This window comes from Elaeis guineensis, chromosome 2 (assembly GCF_000442705.2).
Source record: "Elaeis guineensis isolate ETL-2024a chromosome 2, EG11, whole genome shotgun sequence".
NCBI lineage: Eukaryota > Viridiplantae > Streptophyta > Magnoliopsida > Arecales > Arecaceae > Elaeis > Elaeis guineensis.
Window position 1 is genome coordinate 124,228,949 of NC_025994.2, and position 23,720 is coordinate 124,252,668.

At 36.1% G+C, this 23,720-nt stretch overlaps 1 protein-coding gene across 1 annotated transcript; it reads left to right on the plus strand.

Annotated features, from left to right (window-relative positions):
• The first annotated feature begins 15,246 nt into the window (after positions 1-15,246).
• LOC140855399 (uncharacterized) lies at positions 15,247-16,595 on the plus strand. Its single transcript, XM_073251284.1, has 2 exons — positions 15,247-16,333; positions 16,417-16,595. The coding sequence occupies exons 1-2, from the start codon at positions 15,247-15,249 to the stop codon at positions 16,593-16,595; spliced, it is 1,266 nt and encodes a 421-aa protein (XP_073107385.1).
• The last annotated feature ends 7,125 nt before the right edge of the window (positions 16,596-23,720 follow it).

Genomic DNA, 23,720 nt, shown 5'->3' on the forward strand with positions numbered 1-23,720 from the left:
TAGTAAGGAGATGTATGGCTTTCTTTGGAACTGCAGAAGACTATTGAGGATTGGGTTCTGGATAATTTTAGTATAACTTTAGGTCCTCTTCTTTCTCTATTATCATGATACATATTCACTAAATATCGTTAAAATTACCTTCCTTTCAACTGCTCTTTTCATCTTCTTCTCTATCATGTTAACACTCCCGTTATTGTCTTATTGATATTAATCATCTCAATAGTCATCCCATATTAAGAAGGTAATAAAAGAAAATAGCTAAGATGACACCGAGCAAATTAAATACTGAGACTTCGTGAGACTAGCAAGCCCTGAGGGCAAATCCTCTATTTCCATTCAACATAAAACTCCATCCCCCTCCCTGTGTCTCCAATAATAATAATAATAATAATTTATTATTTATGATTTCATCTTTTTCTTAAGCAACTGTATGGTAAGTGGAAGTGACCAATAATGCCATTTTGCCCTCTCGTAGCCTGGCAATAGACCTCCTTCAAAGATGATGATGATGACGCTTATCGCATCATTGGTTCCAGAGGCCACGCCACCATCCCCAACATCATTGCTAGCGAAGCAGAGCGGGTTGGCTAAGAGGAGAGCCTCATGGGAGGCTATCGAAGTTGAGAACAAGCATAAACTGTAAGTGCACTACAATAAAATAAATTATTAATAATAAATTTTTTTTATCATTAATAATTAATTTTCATCGTTAATAATATTAATGATTAAAATTTAATTACTAATATTTTATCATAAATAATTTCATCTTTGATAATATTTTATAATAAAAAAAAAATTATCGCTAATAAAAGATATTTACGATGAATAGTTTTTATCGTTAAAAAGAATAAAAAAATTTAATTGTAATAAAAAAATATTTATGATGAAAAATATTGTCGGTGATAAATTAAAAAATTAATAACGATGAAAAATTTTTCGTCGCTATTATTTTCAAAACTTTTAACGATGAAAAATTTACGTCGCAAAAAATATTTTTTGCAACGAAAAAAATTTGTCGCTATTAATTTAATAAAATTTTTTTTAGTAAACAAAATTGAATAATATTATCGATGAAAACTTTACATCGTAAATAATTCAATTTGCGATGAACATTTACGTCGCTAATAATTATTTATGATAAAAAAAATTTTATCGCTGTTAATTATATATTTATTAAAAAATTAAATTATATTAGTAAAATATTTTTGATGATGAAAATTTTATCGAAAATAATTACGTCACTAATAATTCAGTCATATTTTTTTAAAAAAATTTATGAATATATATTTTAAATTTATATGTATAATATTTTTTATAAATTAAAAAAATAAAAATAAAAAATTTACACAATAAACTGACAAATAAATTTTATTATTTTATTATATTAAATTTTATTTACAAGAGGTTTGAAATTTAAAAAAAAATGCATCAATATACCGTCAAATATCAGCATCTGGAGAACGAGCTGGGGATCGGGAGTGCTCGACGGAGCTCGAACCGACGATGGAGCTCGGATCAGCCTGCTGCTGCCTCATCAGCTGTATCGTCTGCTCCATCTGCTCCATCATCTGGATCTGAAATCGCTGATAGTCATCGATGCGTGCAGCCAACTCCTGAGCTCGCTGCTCAGCCTGCTGTCGATCCACGGCAGTCTGTCTCTGCACCTCCGTCAGTCGAGCCTCGCATGCAGAATGCATGTCAGTCCTAGATAAACGTGAGGATGAAGGAGCAGTGATCCCATATTTTAGACTCCTAACATAACAGGATTTCATACGGAGCACCTGATCACAGATCTCATCATCTGTGGGTGCGGTCGAGCCCTCAGGGATAAGCTGGGATCTCATATGTGTCATACAATCTTGAAAATTAAAATTAGAGTTATTTTAATTTTTAATAAAAATCAGATTGTGAATGAAAAAATAATTAAAAAAATTTACAAAGAGCTCCTGGCTCTCCGTCGTCCACTCCCCCGACCATCGCTGGTGATTCGCTAGTAGACATCGATCCTACCAGGAAGCTCGCCACTCTCAGCATCTCTCTATAATTTAAAAATTAATTAAAAAAATTTAAATAATTAGAAAATTATATGTTAATTAGAAATTAAAAATTACCTACCACATGCTCCATGTGACGAGCAAATAATCTCGAATCCCTACAATGCGGTACGGTCTGTCTCGCCCAGTTCGCCGCATTCTGGGCACATCGTCTCTATAAAATTATTAGTCAAATTAGTAGATAACAAATTTAATTTAAGAATAAATTATTCAATTATTAAACTATAAAAAAATTTAGATATGTAACCTGATATGCCGGATCCTCGTACTGCCAGTATATGGTAGTCTAATCATCCATGGTGATGTTGTCATAGGGCTGCTGCCGCACTGCCTCCTCCCCATGATCCTACACCATCTGGTATCAATGCTGATGCATGTGATGATGATAATCCTTGAAATGCAACGATAACTGAGTGTCGATGGCTCGCCTCACACGATCCTCCTCAAAATCAGCGATATCAAATACACCCTGTCAATAATAAATATTAGAAGAATACTATACAAATTAAATATTCATAATATAATTTATTTTATCTATAAGTGGGTATAAAAAACTTCTCTCTGAGCCGGTAGAATTTGACACCAATCGAAAAGCATCACGGGGGCATAACTGCGGTATATAATATCTAGCTCAGTCTGTCATGACTCACACCATCCCCTAATGGATCTGGTGTTGCCGATCAATATCTCAATCTGGAGATGCTATCCCAGGTGCTCGTGTCTCCAACGCTCCAGAGCAAGGTTCTTCGATGGACCTCGTCCTCACCTCACCATCAATGAAGACTGACCTGAAACAATATTAAATAAATCATTAATACGATCCAAATAAAAGAATCAAATTTTATTATATATAAAGTGTAATAATTAATACCACTGGGATCCGACTCACTGGGACCCGTCTCACTGAGATCCGGCTCATTAGGATCTGCCAGTGCAGGACTCTCTGATAGTGGAGCCGGTGCGGCAACGAAGATCGGTGAAAGCACCTTAACCTCCGAGGTATCTGCAGGTAACTGTAAACACAAACATCGTCATTTGTCTCCTGGTGCCATATCTGCAGGAATTGAGATATAAATAAATATAATATTAAATAATAATAATAAAAATTAAATAATATTTTAATAAATACAATTATATCGTATACCATTATTGGAAGAAAAAATTAAACGAAGAATATAGATCTACTCATCAATATTTGTATCTTCCTCGATGTGTAGATCTTCGTCCGAATCACAGTAATTGATATATGTGTCATCTTCTATCTCATCATCATTTATGAACTGATCGTCACCCTCCAACTCATCAAGATTAAACATAAAATTAGCTTCAACTTCGTTGGACGGGAGATCAGTCCTATTCAAAGGTACCGTTATAAGTTTTTCATCAACCAAAAGCTCGGCTAATATTTGTTCTTCTTCCTGAAATACTTCCTCTTTATGTAAATCTGAATTTTTATCCATCTCTAATCGAGTTGGTATGTCATATACGCCTTTAAATATTATTTTTTATACAGCATGCCAATTATCTTGATACTTTAGGTCTTTCAAATATATTACTTGTTTCGCTTGAGTTGCTAATATATACGGCTCATTTTGGTACCATGTTCGTGCAAGATTTACAATGATAAATTGTGAATCGATATGAATATCGATCTTTTTATTACTAATATCCCACCGTTCACACTGAAATAAAAATACAGAATTACTGAACACATACTTCAATTCTATGATATCTACCAGTATACCATAATAATTAATTTTTTCTTCTCTTTCATATCCTGTCATAGTAATTTCACTATTCTGGATCCATCATTGCATCTTAAGCTCCCTTGTGCGAAATCTCATTCCTCCAATGATACAGAATGCATAGTGATTAAACCTTCGATTGGGACCACATGCTAAATCATGCAACTCATCCATCGCACCCACTTCTTTATTGAAATACTTATGTTTCATCTACATCATAAGATAAAAAATTATGTTGATTTAAATAATATTATTTATAAGTAAATAAATAACGTATCACTAATGTAACTTACAAGATCACCAAATCATCTTGCAAATTTCTTCCTATGTTGATCATCGACATCCGTATTATTGTCTCTACATAGTATACTCTTGTGCTCACTGCAAAAAATTATAATTTTTAATTTTATATCAATATATAATTTTTTTTTAATCATTAAATAGTATGGTAAGATGATACTTACTTAATAAAATCTTCAATTTCTTCATAATTATTTAGAACGTAAAAGTGTGCTTTGGATAGCTCATTCATGTCCATAAATTCATATCTCCTTGCACCAATAAGTCGAACTGTTTGTTTAAATATAGACAACGTCGGTTCATTATCATCCTATTCACAATCTGCATTATGATCTGCACGATTGAATCTTATTTCAATATCGTCAAGATACATCAAGTAGAATGTGACACACTCGGTAGCTACATATGCTTCTGCTATAGATCCTTCAGGCCTTGCTTTATTGCGCACATATTTTTTTAAGATGCACAAGAATTTACAAACAAAAATAAATTTAAATTTTAAAAATATATTTATATCTTATAATTGATTTGATAAAGTACGTATAATTTTTTTTATCTTTCAATAGAATACATCCATCGATAACATATCGATCCGACCAAAAGAGCTTTCTTTAGAAGATGAATAGTCAGATGTACCATAATATTAAAAAATAATGATAAAATTTTTTTTCTAACTTACAAAGAATGAGTACGATATCCTTTTCTGATCTCTCAAGTAAGTTAATCTTCAATTTTTGACAACACAGTTCTCGAAAGAACATTCCCAACTCAATCAATACACTTTGATCATCACCACCCAAATAGCCATGCATGATCACAGGAAGCAAACGTTGCATCATCACATCAGAGTCATGATTTTTTATACCGGAGATATTGCCGTCGTTGTTCCTAACACACCATGATACGTTTGAAGCGTATGCATCAGAAAACTTTATGATTTTGAACCATCCATAGAAATTCTTCTTTTTCTTTCCAAACAGCGAATAATATACGGATGGCATAAAAAATCTCTCACCTCGACGAACCAAATACAACTTCGATCGGATTCCCATTTCTTATAAATCAAGATAAACTTTTGTACCATCTTTTATTTTTTCTGAAATATTCAATACAGTACCGATGATATTATCATAAATATTCTTTTTAATGTGTATTACATCCAGATTATTACGAAGTAGTAGCTGCTTCCAATACGATAGTTCGAAAAAGCTACTTCACTTCGTTCAATTCAGCTCAGCTTCAGTACGCTTCCGCTTGTGAGTACCCGATATTTTTTTTAAATCGGATATTTTCAATTATTTCAAATTATTCTAAAATTTTTGCTCCACTTAACTTCTTAGGTGGCGGACGTCGATCGAACTTACCATCAAAATATTGGTTATAACGGGTCCTCCAAGAATGATTAGTAGGAAAAAACTGTCGATGACCCATGAAATATATTTTTCGTCCGTACTTCAAATGTAAGGAGGATGCATCTCTATTGCATATTGGACATGCAAGATATCCTTTGATGCTCCATCCAGATAAATTTTCATATGTCGGAAAATCATTTATGGTCTATAAAATCGAAGCATGCAACTTAAAATTACTTCGACTCACAGAATCATATATCTGTACCATATTTTTTCATAACTCTTTTAGATCATCAATTAAAGATCGTAGATATACATCAATTTCATTATCTGGTGTTTTCGGATCCGAAATCAATAGTGACATAAAAATAAATGATTCTTTCATGCACTTTCAAGGTGACACATTATATACAATTAGCATTACAAGCCACATGCTGTAAGAGATACTCAGATTGCCAAAATGATTAAATCCATCTATCGCTAGATCAAGCCGGATATTGCGCGGGTCACTCGTAAAGTACGGATGCTTTGCATCGAAGTCTTTCCACACTAAAGAGTCAGTCAGATGGCTAAGTATATTCTCCTTCGAAATCTGCTGCTCATAATACCATTTCATTTCTTCAGCTGTCTTTGTGGACATATACAACTTTTGAAGTCTTGAAATCAATGAAAAATATCTCAAAATCTTTTGAGGGATCTTCTTTGCTTTCCTGTTATCGATTTTGTATCTCGACTTACCATAATTTGGACATTCAGTTACTTGTTCGTTATTCTTATAAAATAATATGTAGTCATTTTTGCAAGCATGTATAGGAGTATAGCCAAGTCTCACTTTTTGTATATATATTTTTGCTTCAGAATATGATTTCGGAAGTCTCTATCCATCGGACAGAGCTGCTTTAATCAATGTTAAAATTTGGTCAAATGATTTCTGACTTCATCGGTTCACGATTTTAATATGAAGTAATTTTATCAAAAACTCTAACTTAGAAAACTTTGTACAATTTGGATAGAGTGGCTCTCGTGCATCCCTTACAAGCTTTGCAAACTGTTCAGAAGTCTCTTCTATCTCAAGTCGGATATTATGTTCATGATCAGAATTGCTTTTAGATGTAGCAGTATTCATGCATACATTTGAACAAGCATCTTGATGTAAATCATCTAACAATTCTTCTGTACCACTATGTTTGACAGGTCCATCAGCATCACTATCATTTTCAGTATCATCATCATCGTGCACCACTTCATTCGGATCACTCTCCCTATGCCATGTCCAACAAGTATACTTCTTATCCATATCATATTGTAGCAAATGCTCCTAAACAAGTGTTATGTGACGATATACCATATTGACACATCTCTTACATGGATATTTTATCCGACTAATACTGTCAGTCTTATGCCGTGCAAAATTAATAAAATCTCGAACTCCTTTTCGATATTCAGATAAAAAAATACCTCTAGTATTCATCCAACTTTTGCTGATATTCATTTGACAATAAACACAAAATCATTAACAACCAAAAAAAAGTTCAGTGGTATTCTGGATCCCGATCCAAATTTCGGACTGAATCGCATTTCGAATTTCAGCCAAAATCTCGATCCGAATCTAGATCCGAATCACTTCATACAAAATAACACATATTAAAGAATACATGCAGACTGAATATTAACACAGAAAATGTGTTACATCAATTTAATGAAGTAAAAATACATGATCCTATTCATTTCAAATCATTACTAATATATGTGACTCTATCCCTTTCAGAAAAGTAATAATCTCATTATTGTTATTAGTGGATATTTCATCTCATTTTTATGAAAATTTTGATAGTATCTCCTCATGATTCTCCAAGGATACGATGTGGATATGGTGCCTATGCACTCTATCCACCATATATCCAGAGAATAATAGATAGATAACTTCTGAATACCACATAATAAAATGAAATATCAACTATTAACAATAATAATATTATTACTTTTTCAAAAAACTCAAATACGAGACATTCAAGTTTCGATCTCGATGAAGATCGAAACTTGAAAAAGAATCTACGGCTCAATATAATTTTGGTACCATCTTTGAACATGCATTTGAAGATAGATTTATAATTTATCAAAAAAAAAATAACTTCCTAGAAAAATTTCTTCATCAAAAATTTTAATAAATTTTTTTCTAAAATAAAAATACTTTTTATATTTATAATTTCAGCAGCATACAAAATAGTAAATAAAATAATTAAATTATAACAAATAACAGCAATGTGCATTGTGTTAGTGAAAAAATAATTAGTCAAATAATTAAATAATTTCAACAGTAACACTAAAAAATAATATGCAACAATTATAATTAATCAAATAATCAATCAAATAATTTCAGCCCAGTCCGAATCCTATCCGACCCGATATGCCCCATCCCGGCTCGACCCCACCCGACCCGCTCCACCCCGACCCGGCCCGAACCTGACCTGACCCGGCTTGCCCCGGCCCGTCCCCACCCAACCTGCCGGACCGCCCTGGCCTCGTCCCCGACCCGACCTGGCCCGTCCCCACCCAACCTGTCGAACTGCCTCGGCCCCATCCTCGAAGGCCCCGACCCGACCTGGAACTGACCCGGCCCCGACCCGACCTGGAACTGACCCAGCCCAGACCCTACCCGACTTGCCCCATCCCGACCCAACTTGCCTCTGCCCGATCTAGACCCGACCCGACCCGACTCGACCCCACCCGACCCGACCCAGCCCGACCCGACCTGCACCAACTCGACTCGACCCCGCCCGGCCCGACCTGAAAACGACCAGGTCCGGCCTGGACCCGGACCCGGCCTGGCACAGCAGGCCGCACCGCAGGCCCCGATTCGGCCCGGCCCGACAGGCCCCAGTCCTTGGCCCGTCGGCCCGTCGGACCCGACCCGTCAGACCCGACCCACATGCCCCGCAGCCCTGGCCCACAGGCCCCACGGCCCCAGCCCACCGTCCCCGTCCCCATCCTTATCCCCAGCCTGCCATCCCCGTCCTAGGCCCCAGCCCGTCGAACCCAGCCCTCAGGCCCTGCGACCCCGGCCCACCATCCCCATCCCCATCCCTATCCTCGGCCCGAACCGCCCCCCCCCCAAAAATAACCAAACTCACCTCGACGGCAGCTCGAGAACGAACAGCGACGGCAGCTGCATGAGAGGGAGAGACACGGATGTGGGGGAGCGCGAGAGAAGCTGTCGGGTCGAAGTGAGGGGGGCAACTCACAAGAAAATGGGTTTCAAATGGGATGTGAAGGGACACATGGTATTAGCGATGAAATTTATCATTGCTAATAAAAAATATTCATCGCTAATAATTTAAACAAAAAAAATTATGACAAAAGAATACTTTTTCGTCGCTAATAAAATTATTAGCGATGAAGAATATTTTCGTCGCTAATAGTTCCTGCCAAAAAAAAATTCTACTGAAAAAATATTATTTTTCTCAAAAATATTATTTATGATGAAAAAATTTTTAATGACGAAAATTACCGTCGCTAATAGTTTCCGCCAAAAATTTTTTGATAAAAAAAGTTATTTACGATGATAATTTTCATCGTTAAATACTTATTAGCGATGAAAATTATTTTTTATCGCTAATAATTACTAAAAAATTATTTTTTATTTTTTTAAAAAAATTATGTTAAATTTTTTTATTTTTAAAAAAATTAACGTAAATTATTAATATCCATCTAGATCAAAGAAATAAAGTTCTAATTTGGTTTCAAAATTTTTAAAATTTTAAAAATTTAAAAATAGAGAAATAAAATTTTAATTTAAAAATCTTTTTGAAAGGAGAATGGTGAGGCCGACTTGAAATGGACTAGGAGTGCAACAAATAATGTACCTCTTAATTACATGCTTAGTTGATGGAAGCAAGCTACCTAGCTTGCTTTGTCCTCTTCTCAATCTCAGTAGCTCAAAAGTATACTCCTAAAAAATTTATTTTTCGATAACTAAGACCGACTAATCATAAATTATGATACATAAATGGTGCTCTCCAGGAGGCACCTCCTCTTGGTGCTGAAGTTCTAAGTTTGATCATGGAGTATGACCACTCTATCTCAAATAAATAAAGAAATAGATATAATATTAATTTTTAGGATCGAAAATATGATTTATTGCTCATTATTTTTATTCGAAGCTTTATAATCTTAATTTTCAATAGCCATTAGATTTTTAGATGATTAATAATATTTTATTTTTAATTGATTATTATAATTATTATAAATTTAAGTTGTTGGTACAAATAGTACAATAACGATGTCACCTTCAAGGTTTAAATTATGGGTCTTCCTTGGGTGAGGAGATGCTAAGCAAATGTACTAAAATTGATTAACAATAAAAGTTTATATATACTTATCACTATTGACTTTATTAGTAGTACCTCAGAAATTATGATTGTCATTCCAAACTAATATGGAGCCTGATATAATCTTCTCTACTCTAATAAATTATATGAGTCTTTTATGATGTTGATATTAGTATAACAATAATTTACTAATTTAAGTCTAACAAAGAAGGACAATATCTAATATTTTTGCTTTTTATATGTATATGCAATCTGACAATGTCATGGCATTGATTAGAAGAGTAAGCTATTATATTTTTAAAATTTTTAAACTATTAACGATCAAAAGTTTTCCGTCACTAATAATCTAGTTTTTAAAATTTTATTTTTTTTATTTTTTAAATATTAACGATGAAATGTATACGTCGTAAATAATCAATGATTTTATGATCATAATTTGATTTATCATCGCAAATAGTTGATTATTTACGATGAATATATTCCGTCACCAATTATTTTTTATTTTTAAATTTTTAAAACATGCTTATTTACGATAGAATATGTCTTTCCATCGTTAATATGTAAATATTAGCAACAAAAATTATTTTTATTGAAAATATTTTATAATTTTATAATTTTTATTTTTTCTATTTATTTATGATGAAAATAATTTATCGTAATAAGTCGTAAATATCTTACATTTTGATTTTTTAATTTTTTTTTTATTTTTTAACTATTTGCGATAAAAAAGATTTCATCGTAAATTACAAATTTTTATGACAAAAAAGCTTTTTTCCATCATAAATATTTTAATTATCTACGATGTTTATAGTTTCATCACAAATAATCTTTAATTTTTAAATTTTTAAATTTTTTAACTTTTTAAAATATTAACGGTGAAAATTTTCATCGTAAATTATGATTTTTTGTGATAAATTTTTTTTTTCAATTACAAATATTTTAATTATCTACGACGTTTATGGGTTCATCGCAAATAATCTTTATGTTTTAAAATTTTAAATTCTCTAACTTTTTAAAGTATTAACGATGAAAATTTTCATCGTAAATTATGATTTTTTACGATGGATAATATTTTTTCCATCATAAATATTTTAATTATCTATGATATTAATGATTTCATCACAAATAATTTTTATGTTTTAAATTTTTAAATTTTCTAACTTTTTTAAGTATTAATGACGAAAATTTTCATCCTTAATAATGCTTATTTGCGACACAATGTGTTATTTCATCGAAAATAATTAAATTATTTACGATGGAGTCTTACGTCGTAAATAAGTAACCATATTCAATTTTTTATTTTTCTTTCAATATTAGTGAAAAAAAAATTTAATCGTAAATAAGTTAATTGGAGACGAAAATTAGTTTTTCATCGCAAAAAATTAACTATTAATGACGAAAACTCTATAGTCATTAATATTTAAATATTTATAATTTAAATAATATTTTATTATTTATGATGAAAATATATATCAGAAATAAGTTCTTTGTTACGACGAAATTGTTATTTTCGTCACTAATATTTTTTATTTATGATAAAAATATAGAATCATCGTAAATAATTTTTAATTATTGATAAAAATTTAAATTTATCATTGATATTTTTATTTATGATAGATATTTTTTTATCACAAATAAGTTTATCATGAAAATTTTTTTTTATAGTGGTGGCGATGGTAAGGTAGAATAAGACTGTGTGATACATCGATGAGCCGCCTTTGCATTATGACATGCTAGACAACTGAGCCGTCTTTGCATGCCGTTGGCAGGTAGGGATCTTTGTCCTCAGTATTAGTAATATCATCCCTGACTTCCCCCATCACCACCACCCCATCCAACCCACTCTAAAGTTTGAATTCTTTATGGTACATGTTTTGCATGACAGAGACTTGTGCATGCTTTAGCTGCCATGTCGTTTATTTCGAAAATGAAAAGCTCCCACACAATCTCTCAAATCCGTATATTTTGCACTGAATGCAATGCTTTCATTTTAGCCTTTTTAACCCAGAATATGTGACAGCCTTCCTTTTTCGAGATAAAAACATGGAGCATGCACAGCGCTTTGTGATGCGAAACATGCATCGTTGGGGAACTAGAGCCTTTGGAGCCCGCCGCCTCCCCCACTCCCACTTCCTCCCTTCTTTTTCCCTCTCGTCCTCCCTCTCCCTCAACTCCCAACTCTATGGCTGACTAAATCTAGTCATTGTCCAGCTGCTAGGTCCCACTTCTCTTCCCTCCCGTCTCTCACCACACGCGCCGCCCCCACTCCACCTTCTCTTTTCCCTCTTTCCTTGTGAAGGTTGCCCTCTTTGGCCCTTCTCTGTTATGTCCCCTCCCCAATTTATTTGAGATAGCTTTTTCCTCCTCTCTTCTTCTCTCTGTTCCTATTAAAGGCCATCTCCCTCCCTACTCCTTTGAGCAGTGGCATGGTTGTCCTTATTGATTTGAGCCTTTTCTCTCCCTGTTGCTGCTCTTATGGCATGATTATTAGCCCTTTTTCAAGCATTCAGAGGGTGTTTGATTCACAATTGAAATCAAAATTGAAATCAAAATGAGAATAGATTGGAATTGGAATCGGAATCGGAATGACTAAATCATCTAAAATGTTTGGTTTATAATCAGAATCAGAATCGGAATCGGAATGGATCATTTTTATTATTGTTGTTTGGTTTATATAAAAAATCGAAATCAATTCAAATTTTTATTTTTATTTTTAACTAAAATTTTTAAAAATTAATTATTTTAAAAATTAATATTAAATAAAAATTAAATATAATAATAATATTTTTAATTTTTTTAAAAAAATATTATTAAAAATTCTAGCATAATCTAAAAGATCCCACACTTGGCATATAATCCGATGATCGAATTCCACAACACAGTATCCATTTCAATTCCATTTTCTACTGCCATCTGGTGAACTCTGATTCCAAAAGTAAGGTCCTTGAGCTCAGAACAAGCGTGCAACATGCTGACCACCATAACCCTGTTAGGGACCATGCCATCTTGCCCTCATTCCATCTTTCATATAGTCCCAAGTATGTTCCATAGTTGCCGCCCTAAGAGTACCCGGACATCATGGAGTTCCAGGAGATGATATCTCTTTGGGGCATCGCATCGAACAATTTCCTTACGGAGGTCAAATCGTCTATCCGAGCGTAGAGCGTTGCCAATCCATTGGAGACGAAGAGGTCGACGTCGAGGCCAGTATGGAGGGCGAAGGCATGGACCTCTGTTCCGATGAGGTGGGGGAGGGAGGAGGTGGGGAGGGAGGAGAGGGACTTAAGGAGGGCGGAGAGGGTGAAGGCATCCTCGCTAGAAAGCCGGCGAGGATGCGATGCTGCGAGTGTGCTGCCGGTCACTGGAGCAGTGCTTCCGGTGGCCTGGCATCGCCGACGGCAGAGACGGGCTCCTCTGGCACTTGAATCTGAAGCCTCATGCCTCTGACGATTTCTCCATCATAGTCGTCCAGGCTAACTCCTCCCTAGAGGACCAGGGCCAGGTCCTTACCTCCCCCACCACCACCTTCGTTAGCATCTTCGATGGGCACGGCGGCCCCGAGGCCTCCCGCTTCATCAACAACCATCTCTTCTCCCACCTCCACAGTACTCCTCTACCACTCGCCCCTCGTAGAAGAGATTTTTACTCGATCTATTGCCCTAAATTGATGGGTTTTTTGGCAGAGTTCACGTCAGAGCAAGGGGGATCTCGGCGGAGGTGATAAGGAAGGCATTCGACGCGATGGAGGAGGAGAAAGAGCTCTATATCGATTTTTTTTTTTAATTATCATTCCGATGGAATGGGATCTCAATCCAATGGAAGTATTCGGATTGAACTGGGAAGAGATTGGATCATTTCCATTCCTCTCTGGAATAGGCATCGGAATGAAATTCCTCCCAACTAAATAGTTGGAATGGGAGTCATTCATTTCAATTCCCATTCCAAACTTTAATTATCTCAATCAAACACCTTCTAAATTCATATTTGCTAGCTCCTCCTTTTCTTGCTTTCCCTCTCTCTTTCTCTCTCCACGTGAGTGCTCTTGCTTGATGAGCATCTCCTTCCTCTCTACCGGCTCTTGGGATCAAGCCCTCCCGTCCTATCTCTCTCTCTCCTCTCTCCCAGTTCTGAAATATAAAATTTGAATTTTAAAATTTAAATGTTGTTCAAGAGTGTTTTAAATTTTGAATTTCGTATTTCATAATTTATATTGGGTGGAAGTATGGGAAATTTTTTTTTTGACTTTTTTTCTTTTCTGTACCTTTGTAAATCTTAATAAAGCATGGGAGAGGAGACGCTCGCACGGCAAGGCTCCTTCTCATCGAAAGGTGGTTAATTTGCCATCCGACATCCTGTCATGTAGTCATGTAGGGCAAATCAAGGATGAATGCAACGGTTTGATGGTTGGTGCATGTGCTACCAGAGACCATGTATCAGACGGCGTCGTCAGATTGCAAAAACTTTTGACGACGTGTAGACTGCTGTCAGACTTTAGTAGCCAAGTTTCCCTTGATTTCTCTTAATTTTTCATGGGTTCTCACGCAAAGAGTTGGTTCTTTTGAGAGGCCCGGTCCGTACAAACCCCTCAGTCCGCACGACTCAGCGCCATTAAGCAATCTTTACCGAAACCCTGTAGCAGGTTTCGCTTAGGCTTATCTCGCAAAGATATTGAAGGCTTGCTTGGGTGAGGTGGTGGAATAATTAAACTTTTGTGGCTTTGGAGGCGCAGGATATATAAAATATAATATATATATATATATATATATATATATATATATATATAATTATATATTTATATAAATAAAACTTTAAAAACCTGAGACAACCACCACCTTCTATACCAGGAACCTGCTCCCTGCTCGCTCACCGACGCGTACTTGGTTTCCTGAGATGAAGGTCTCCTCCTTTATCCCCTCTAACGGACGGACGCCCTTGAAAAGTGTCAGCCCTCTCTTTTGTCTTATCAGTATTGGATTATTTTAAATTTATCATTAAATGACTTTAAAAAATTAAAAGATCTCTTGAAAAATTAAAGGATCTCTTGAAAATCTGAAAGACCTCCTTGTAAAAAGGAATAGGCTTCTTGATAGATGAAAAGTTAAATACATAGAATTCTGTAAATGCTTCTTAGTATTCCATACATGAATTAAATGCTATAGAATATAAAAAGGCATCAGGCATCTATAAATAGGAAGGTGATTTGTTCATTGTGGTGTGTGAAGCAAGTATTCTTCTTGTCATCTTTCCACCATAAGAAAAGAGTGTTTATTATTTTTATATTTGAGATTCTTCAATTCTATCATTTGGTATCAGAGCCTTGTCTTGTTGAGAAGACTGATCCTAAGAGAAATGGCTAGTGATGGTGTGCAAATGCAAATCCCAAAGCTTACTAAGGAGAACTTTGGGAATTGGTGTATCCAGATGAAATCATTGTTTGGCTCACAAGATCTATGGGAGATCGTTAATGATGGCTACACCGAGCCTACACCAGATCAAGAGAGAGGGTACAATCAAAATCAAAAAGGAGGCTTTGAGGGTTACAAGGAGGAGAGACAAGAAAGCTTTGTTTCAATTGTATCAAGCCTTGGATGAGGTGACATTTGAAAGAATTGCTGAGGCAACTTCTGCAAAGCAAGCATGGGATACTCTCTCCATCATATTTAAAGGAGAAGAAAAAGTGAAGCGAATCCGACTACAACAACTACGGGGAGAATTTGAAGTCGCCACCATGAAGGAGACGGAGAATATCTTTAACTACTTTTCTCGGATATTGGTTATCGTAAACCAATCGAAGAGGAATGGAGAGAAGATAGATGATGTTCGAGTGGTGGAGAAGATACTTCGGTCTTTGACACCGAGGTTTGAGCATATTGTTGTCGCTATTGAAGAAGCTAATGATGTGGATACTCTATCCATCAATACGTTGATGGGTAAACTTCAAGTCCATGAACAAAAGAAGCAAAATAAAATTGAAGCAGCTAATACAGAGCAAATACTTCAATCAAAGGTGGAGGCCAAAGATCAAAAAGGAAAGGATCAAGGGCAATCTCAAGCATTTCGAGATGCTAGTAGCAACATAAGAGGTGGTGGCAACAACTACCGTGGTCGTGGTCGAGGCCGTAGTCATGGTCGAGGAGGCTACAATGGTGGAAGAGGCCGAACTCCAAATTTCAACAATGGAAGAGGTGGTAGAAGAGGTGAACATGGTCGAGGTAGAAGATTAAATGGAGGTCGTGACCAAGCAAGATCCAATGTTCAATGCTATAATTGCCACAAATATGGGCATTATAGCTATGAGTGTTGGAACAATGAGCAAAGCAACTACTCCGAATCCAAAAATCAAGAAGGAGAGCCAACTCTTCTTTTGGCATGCCAACAAAATGGAGACTTGAAGAATGTGTGGTTTCTTGACTCAGGAGCCACAAACCACATGTGTGGAAGAAAAGACCTATTCGTGGAATTGCAAGAAGGGGTGCATGGTGATGTGAAGTTTGGAGATTTCTCCAAAGTTCCCGTTAAAGGAAGAGGCAAGATCATGATTCAACAAAAGAATGGTACGTCTGATTTTATTTTCAATGTATATTATGTGCCAGACTTGAAGAGTAATATTCTAAGTATTGGCCAACTTTTGGAAAAGGGTTATATAATTCATATGAAAGGGTCATCACTAACCTTAAGAGATTGGAATGGGAAGCTGATTGCTTGTGTCCAGATGGCGAAGAACAGGATGTTTCCTCTTCTCTTGAAGACAGATTCTCAAAATTGCTTGCAAGTGGATATCAAGAATCCTTCTTGGCTTTGGCATCTCAGGCTTGAACATTTAAATTTTGGAAGTTTGAAATTGCTATCTAAAGATGGTATGGTGAAAGGTCTTCCGCATATATATTATCCAAATGAAGTTTGTGAAAAGTGCACACTAGCAAAGCATACAAGAGCTCCCTTCAAAGGTGGAAAGTCTTGGAAAGCAATGAGACCATTGCAGTTGGTGCATACTGATATATGCGGCCCTCTTCCAGAATCTCATGGTGGTAACAAATATTTTATAACATTTGTTGATGATTTTAGTAGAATGTTGTGGGTTTATATTCTTAAAGAAAAGTCGGCTGCACTCTCTACATTTAAAAATTTTAAATTTTTAGTTGAAAAAGAATGTAACTATAAAGTACAAATTTTGAGATCCGATAGAGGCGGAGAATACATGTCAAATACTTTCGGGAACTATTGTGATGAAGAAGGAGTTCGACATTAATTCACTGCTCCGTACTCTCCACAACAAAATGGAGTAGCCGAAAGGAAGAATCGGACCATCCTTGACATGACAAGAAGTATGTTGAAAGAGAAGAACCTTCCCGAGCAATTTTGGGCTGAAGTGGTGGCATGTGCAGCCTATCTCATCAACCGAAGTCTGACAAAGTTCATCAAAGGAATGACACCAAAGGAAGCTTGGAGTGGCTACAAGCCAGGAGTGAGCCACTTGAAGATTTTTGAGAGCATTGCTTATGCCCAAGTGCCACAAGAGAAGAGAAAAAAGCTTGATAATCGAAGCCAAAAGTGCATCTTCATAGGATACAGTGAGCAATCCAAAGCCTACAAGTTGTATGATCCAACGACAAATAAGGTAATCATCAATCGAGATGTGGTCTTTAAAGAAGATGATGTATGAGATTGGAGTGGCACAGATTCTCATACCAAATATGTACCACTTCATAATGAAGCTGAGGAGAACATAGAAGTGGAGGCTGCCCAACCAATATTATCACCAGCAAGATCATCTCCACCACCACAAGCTACACCGGCTTCTTCAAGTCATTCTATATCAACAAGAAGTCATGGAAGAAAATTTAGAAGTCTTAATGATCTTTATGATGAAACAGAAGCAGTTGAACAAGTTGATTTATATTGTTTATTTGCTGATGTTGAATCTCTAACATTTGATGAAGCAGTGCAGAAAGCTGAATGGAGAAAGGCAATGAAGGAGGAGATCCATGCCCTAGAGAAAAATAATACGTGGGAGTTAACTACACTTCCAAAAGGACAAAAGGCGATAGACGTTAAGTGGGTGTACAAAGTGAAGCACACTGCTAATGGAGAAGTAGAAAAATACAAAGCTCGTCTTGTTGCCAAAGGCTACAAGCAAAAGAAGGGATTCGACTATGACAGGGCCGGTCCTGATATTTTTTAGGCCTGGGGCCAAATAAAAAAAAAAATATTAAAAATTGATATATTTTAAATATTAATTATTCATAGCAGATTGAAAGAGGAGGATTGAAGAGATTTACTTGACTTTTTGACGGATTTTGATTTGATTTTTGACGTCCAAAATAAGGAAGAATCACCGATGGACAGCAGAATAAGATGAAAAGATCGGAGACGGAGGAGGAGGCGGGGGAGAGGAGCTACAGATTGTGATAGGGAGAAGACGTTTGATTTATCCAAAAAAGCCGTTGGGGTGCTGGGACTCGGGAGAGAAAGAAGGCGTTTGGTTTACCCAGATAAAAAAAAAAAATAGGGGCCTGGGGCGGTCGCCCGCTTTGACCCGCCCCAGGGCCGGCCGTGGACTATGATGAAGTCTTTGCACCAGTTGCTCGACTTGACACCGTGAAGCTTATCTTCTCACTTGCATCTCATCACAAGTGGAAGATGTACCATATGGATGTGAAGTCAGCATTTCTCAATGGCTACCTTGAAGAAGAAGTTTATATTGAGCAACCGGAGGGTTATATCCTTAAAGGCATGGAAGATAAAGTGTATAAGTTACGAAAAGCTTTGTATGGGTTGAAGCAAGCACCCCGAGCATGGAATACATGGATCGATCATTATCTCCAAGGATACGGCTTTGTCAAGTGCCCCTATGAATATGCCACCTATGTGAAGAAAAAAGGAGATGATATTTTGATAATATGTTTATATGTAGATGACCTTCTTGTGACAGGTAGTAGCAAGGAAATGATTTATGAATTCAAAGCAGCTATGGGCAAGGAGTTCGAAATGACGGGTGGAGACTTGATGTCCTATTTTCTTGGCATCGAGGTAAAGCACAGAGAAGATGGCATCTTCATTTCTCAAGGGAGATATGCAAGAAATATTCTAAAAAAATTCAAAATGGAGAGTTGTAAGGAAGTAAACACCCCGGTGGCTTATGGAGAAAAACTTAATAAAGAAGGAAAAGGCAAGGAGGTGAACTCGACTCTCTTCAAAAGTCTTGTTGGAAGTCTTCGCTATCTCACTATAAGTCGGCCCGATATTGTTTATGGAGTTGGTTTGATTAGTAGATATATGGAGCATCCAAAGGAGTCACATTGGATGGCGGCAAAGAGGATTCTTAGATATCTTAAAGGAACTCTTGATCATGGTATGTTTTATGCTCATTCCAATGATGCAAGTTTAATTGGTTTTTCTGATAGTGATTGGGGTGGAGATCTTGATGAACGGAAGAGCACTTCCGGTTATGTTTTTTATTTTGGTGCTAATGCTTTCTCTTGGAGCTCAAAGAAGTAATCTATTGTAGCACTATCTACATGTGAGGCGGAGTATGTTGCAGCGGCATCATGTATATGTGAGGCTATATGGTTGCGCAATTTGCTAGAAGAATTGGGTTATCCACAAAAAGAGCCTATAAAGATCAATGTTGATAACAAATCTGCTATTGAGCTAGCCAAGAATCCAGTCCAACATGGAAGAAGCAAACATATCGACACTAGATTCCATTTTCTTCGTGATCAAGTCAAAAAAGGAATTGTGGAGGTTGTGTATTGCAAATCAAAGGAACAAGTTGCTGATATATTCACAAAATCACTCAAAAGTGAAGACTATCAAAGGCTGAGGAAAATGCTTGAAGTCATAGCACCAAGATGAATAAGTTTAAGGGGGAATTGTTGGATTATTTTAAACTTATCATTAAATGACTTTGGAAAACTAAAATACCTCTTGGAAAACTAAAGGGTCTCTTGGAAATCTGAAAGGCCTCCTTGTAAAAAGGAATAGGCTTCTTGATAGATGAAAAGTTAAATACATAGAATTCTGTAAATGCTTCTTAGTATTCCATGCATGAATTAAATGCTATGGAATATCAAAAGACATCTAGGCATCTATAAATAGGAAGGTGATTGGTTCATTGTGGTGTGTGAAGCAAGTATTCTTCTTGTCATATTTCCACCATAAAAAAAGAGTGTTTATTATTTTTATATTTGAGATTCTTCAATTCTATCAATCAGAACCTGCGTTAAGCGTGATGAGCTTCAATCAAATATAGTTTAAGGGCGTCGGCCAAGATGTCAGCATTAATGTGAGGGAATTAAGTCTCTCTTTCTCTTCCCCTTTTTTTTCTGTCTAATCATTCTTTCCTAGTTATTTAGCTTTTTTATTTCTGCATATTTAAATTCTGGTATTAGATTTAGGGATACATAGCTTTCCTAGGCTTTTTCGCTAGGATTTTTACAGGGAAGAAAACGTAGCCACCCCCTCTTTCTGATTCCCTGTCATCCTTCCTGGTTAGTGTAGCTTAAGATATAGCTAAGATGAGTTTTCGAACTCTTCTTCGTCCAAGATTTAGAATCTGCATCCAAATAGTCGTAATTCCTACTCTCTTTTTTATAGATGGCGCGTTTAGACCATGCGTAGGGGATACCCCATTCCTGCAGGGTGCAAAACCCCAACACATATCCCTTACAGGCAATTTCTTGGTGGCCAACAGCAAGCATAATGTTGGGTCATTACGATCACATGGCTCCATTGCAACAGTAGGATCCTATGATGGAACTGGCTCACTGCTAGTCTAGTGACGATTGATCCTCTTGCCAATGACGGAAGAGCGGCGTAACCGGGTCCTACATGACAAGCCCTGCATGAATAAAGAAGCGTTAGAATTGTCGCCATTAATTTGTGGAACCTATATAGGCATCTTTGATGACTTTTTTGGTATTTACCCGTCTAGTACTGGGAAACATGAAATTTACTTGCGCCAGAATAATAATCACCTTATAACATAGTTGGGTATAACAAAAATGGATTGTAGTGTGAAGCATTTCTCATGAATCACACTAGCTGCTCTCAAGCATGACTTGCAAAAGTGCCTAATAAGCCGTTGGTGTGGGTTCTAGTTATTTGTTGATGGTATGATTTTGTTAATTATGCGCACACATTAACATGCAAACGTACATATTTCTACATTCCTTTACCTTAAACATGGATAATATTGATTCTCTCTTCAACACTAACAATGATCTTTAAAAAGGTCATTTTTGAATAACTGAGGCATAAAAGATAAGAAGTACATTGCATATAGTCTCATTTGCAGCAATGCATGCATAATTGGATATCTAATCAATGTTGTCATGATGAAGTTTAAATAAGTGTTCAATGGAGAATTTCTAAAACCTAAAAATAAGAAAAAAATAATGTTAAGGAAATATATGAAAGACCAAACTAGAATTATGTCCCTTTTCTGAAACTGAAACAAGTCTGCCGAACAGATAAAAACTCAAGAACGAGCCCTTTTCTATTGCTGTCAGTCCCTCCATCCCACCCCTTACTGACTGTTCTCCGCATCATTAGCCCAGTCTTATGATTTCACCTCTTGCCTATCTTGACCGGATGCATGGAATATAGAACCGTATGATTATATACATTAACACAACTCATATAATGGCAACTGTGAACTACCCTTCCTGTGAATTGCAAGAACTTTAATAGTCCTCATACTTTTGGTCGTATTTGGATAACAGAAAGTAAAATTCCAAACATTTAAACCAAAAGAGTTGATGCATGGTTATCATCGTGAATGAAAGAAAGTAAATTTTTTACATCGCCGTCACCTTGTGACTTTTTTTTTCTTGAAATGAAGCCCGAAAACACAAAGGACCTACACATAGAAAGAGTTGTTAATCAGTTATCCCTGTTGGGGCTGCCAGTATATGGATGGTTCGGACACATCATTTCACTTCAAACATCTTGTTGTGAAAGAATCTAATTGATGAGTACGTGCATGGTGCATATGCTCTTTCTTTAAAGCTTCTTTATCCGATTATGATGTAGGAAGCCTTACACCCTCTCTTGGCGTCATGTACATCTATATTTTGGAATGCAAACCATATCATGAAGCAGAATGATCAGAACTCTAAATTTTCAAACAGAATTACGCATCATCGTTGCCTTAAAAGGCGGAAAACAAATCCTAAGCGGCCATGAAACAATACACAATCAGACGTATCATCATGCTAGTTCCCAAAATACTGATCTATAAAAACATCCTTTCTTAAAGAAATAGTTCTCAATTCATCAAATATATATGTTTCTGACATTAAATTCAAAAATATATTGAATAGACTCGCCAGAAATCTTCAGATAGTTGAGATGCTGTCTCAGCTGGACCTCTGGTTGCGAGCTATATGTCTCCACCACCACCATCCACAGAAGCAATCTCCAACCCGGCCAACGCTACCTCCACTCTTGATCATCTTGTCATGGTGGAATGCATCATCATCATCCGTCGTCAATCGTCATCCTCCAGCAGATCAAAATAAAAGACAGAGACACGCTGACAGCGTGCAGGGCTTCTGCAGTGATGACGCACGTCGAGTTATAAGTTGTTCTGAGCGAAATCTAGAAGGAGTGCAGGAGACGGCCTGCCTGGCCATCGCGAAATCCTGAGGGCTTCGAGCCTGAGGACAGGGGGCCCTCCTCCTTCCCGACGTTTAGGAAGGGTGGCAGGCTGGCGGATCTATTTGCACCAGTAGAACACGATCGGATAACTAGCGGCGGAGCGTAGGAGGGATCAAAGAGGGCCACTGCCTCTCAAAAAATTTTAAAATATTTATTATCTATATATTTATATATATAATGGCTCCTTCAACATTTTAACCTTACACACATTATGCGCCTACTAATTTGAGAAAAGAACATATAGTTAATTTATATATTAATTTTTTTATTAAAAATAATAATTTTTTAAAAATAATTATTTATTTATTCTTAAACTCTTTATTTATCCTTTAACTTTTGATGTGAAAAAAATTATTGAGATTCTTACACAATTAAAATTATTTTACAGATGACATAAGGTAATATTTTTTACTTATCTTTGTTTATATATAAAATTAAATATTTATTGATATTTTTATAATATTTTAGTTATATATATCTTTATTTTATTATTTATTATAAAATATTTTATTTAAAAAATATTAAAAAATTATTGTTTTGCCCTCCTAATATTTGATGTCAGGCTACGCTATTGTAGATAACGGTTGTTACAGCAAGGATCCATAGTATCAGGCTTTGGTCATTTCGACCACAGAATAGTAAGAAAAAGATAGAGATGCATCGAAATGGTGAGCAAGATGGTAGAGCATTCATATGAGAGAGAGAGAGAGGAGGGATCGAGTAATAATTAGATGAGAGGGCTTGAGGGGAGAGAGGAAGAGAGAGAGCGAGAGAGCTCGAGGGAAAATAATTATATCCCAGACAGTGTGCACTGTAAGATGGTTTTAGTAGAAATAGTTTGTTGCCGTCTATCATAAAATGGACGGCGGTCTAAACTATCTAAATATTTCTGGGGTTTAAAATGGATGATGCCCAACCATGCATAGCACCATGAAGTGCTTTTTGAGTACTGCAAAAGATCTACGCCCCGATTTTAGTCAACTCAAATATGAGCAGCTTAAGTATCTTTTTCAAACTACTGCACCTCAAGATGGACAAGATTCAATAATTTGGAAATAGGACTCAAAAGAAAGTTTCTCGGAGGAGTGATATCTGAACCTACTAGAAAGTTATAGTAATACCTTCCCCAATCAAGTTAAAGTCTTTAACTGGCTTCTTATTCAAAATAGAGTCCTCACTGCAGAGAATCTGAGAAAATGCCACATACAAGCTCCCTCTAGCTATCCGTTATTCATGAATCATGAGCAATCAGCTGATCATCTAATGGTTTTATGTGATTAC

Coding starts and splice junctions, on each gene's coding strand:
- LOC140855399 (XM_073251284.1), top strand. CDS start 15,247: ATGGCTACACCGAGCCTACACCAGATCAAGAGAGAGGGTACAATCAAA. Junction 16,334..16,416: donor CATGATTCAACAAAAGAATG/GTACGTCTGATT, acceptor CTTTTGGAAAAG/GGTTATATAATTCATATGAA.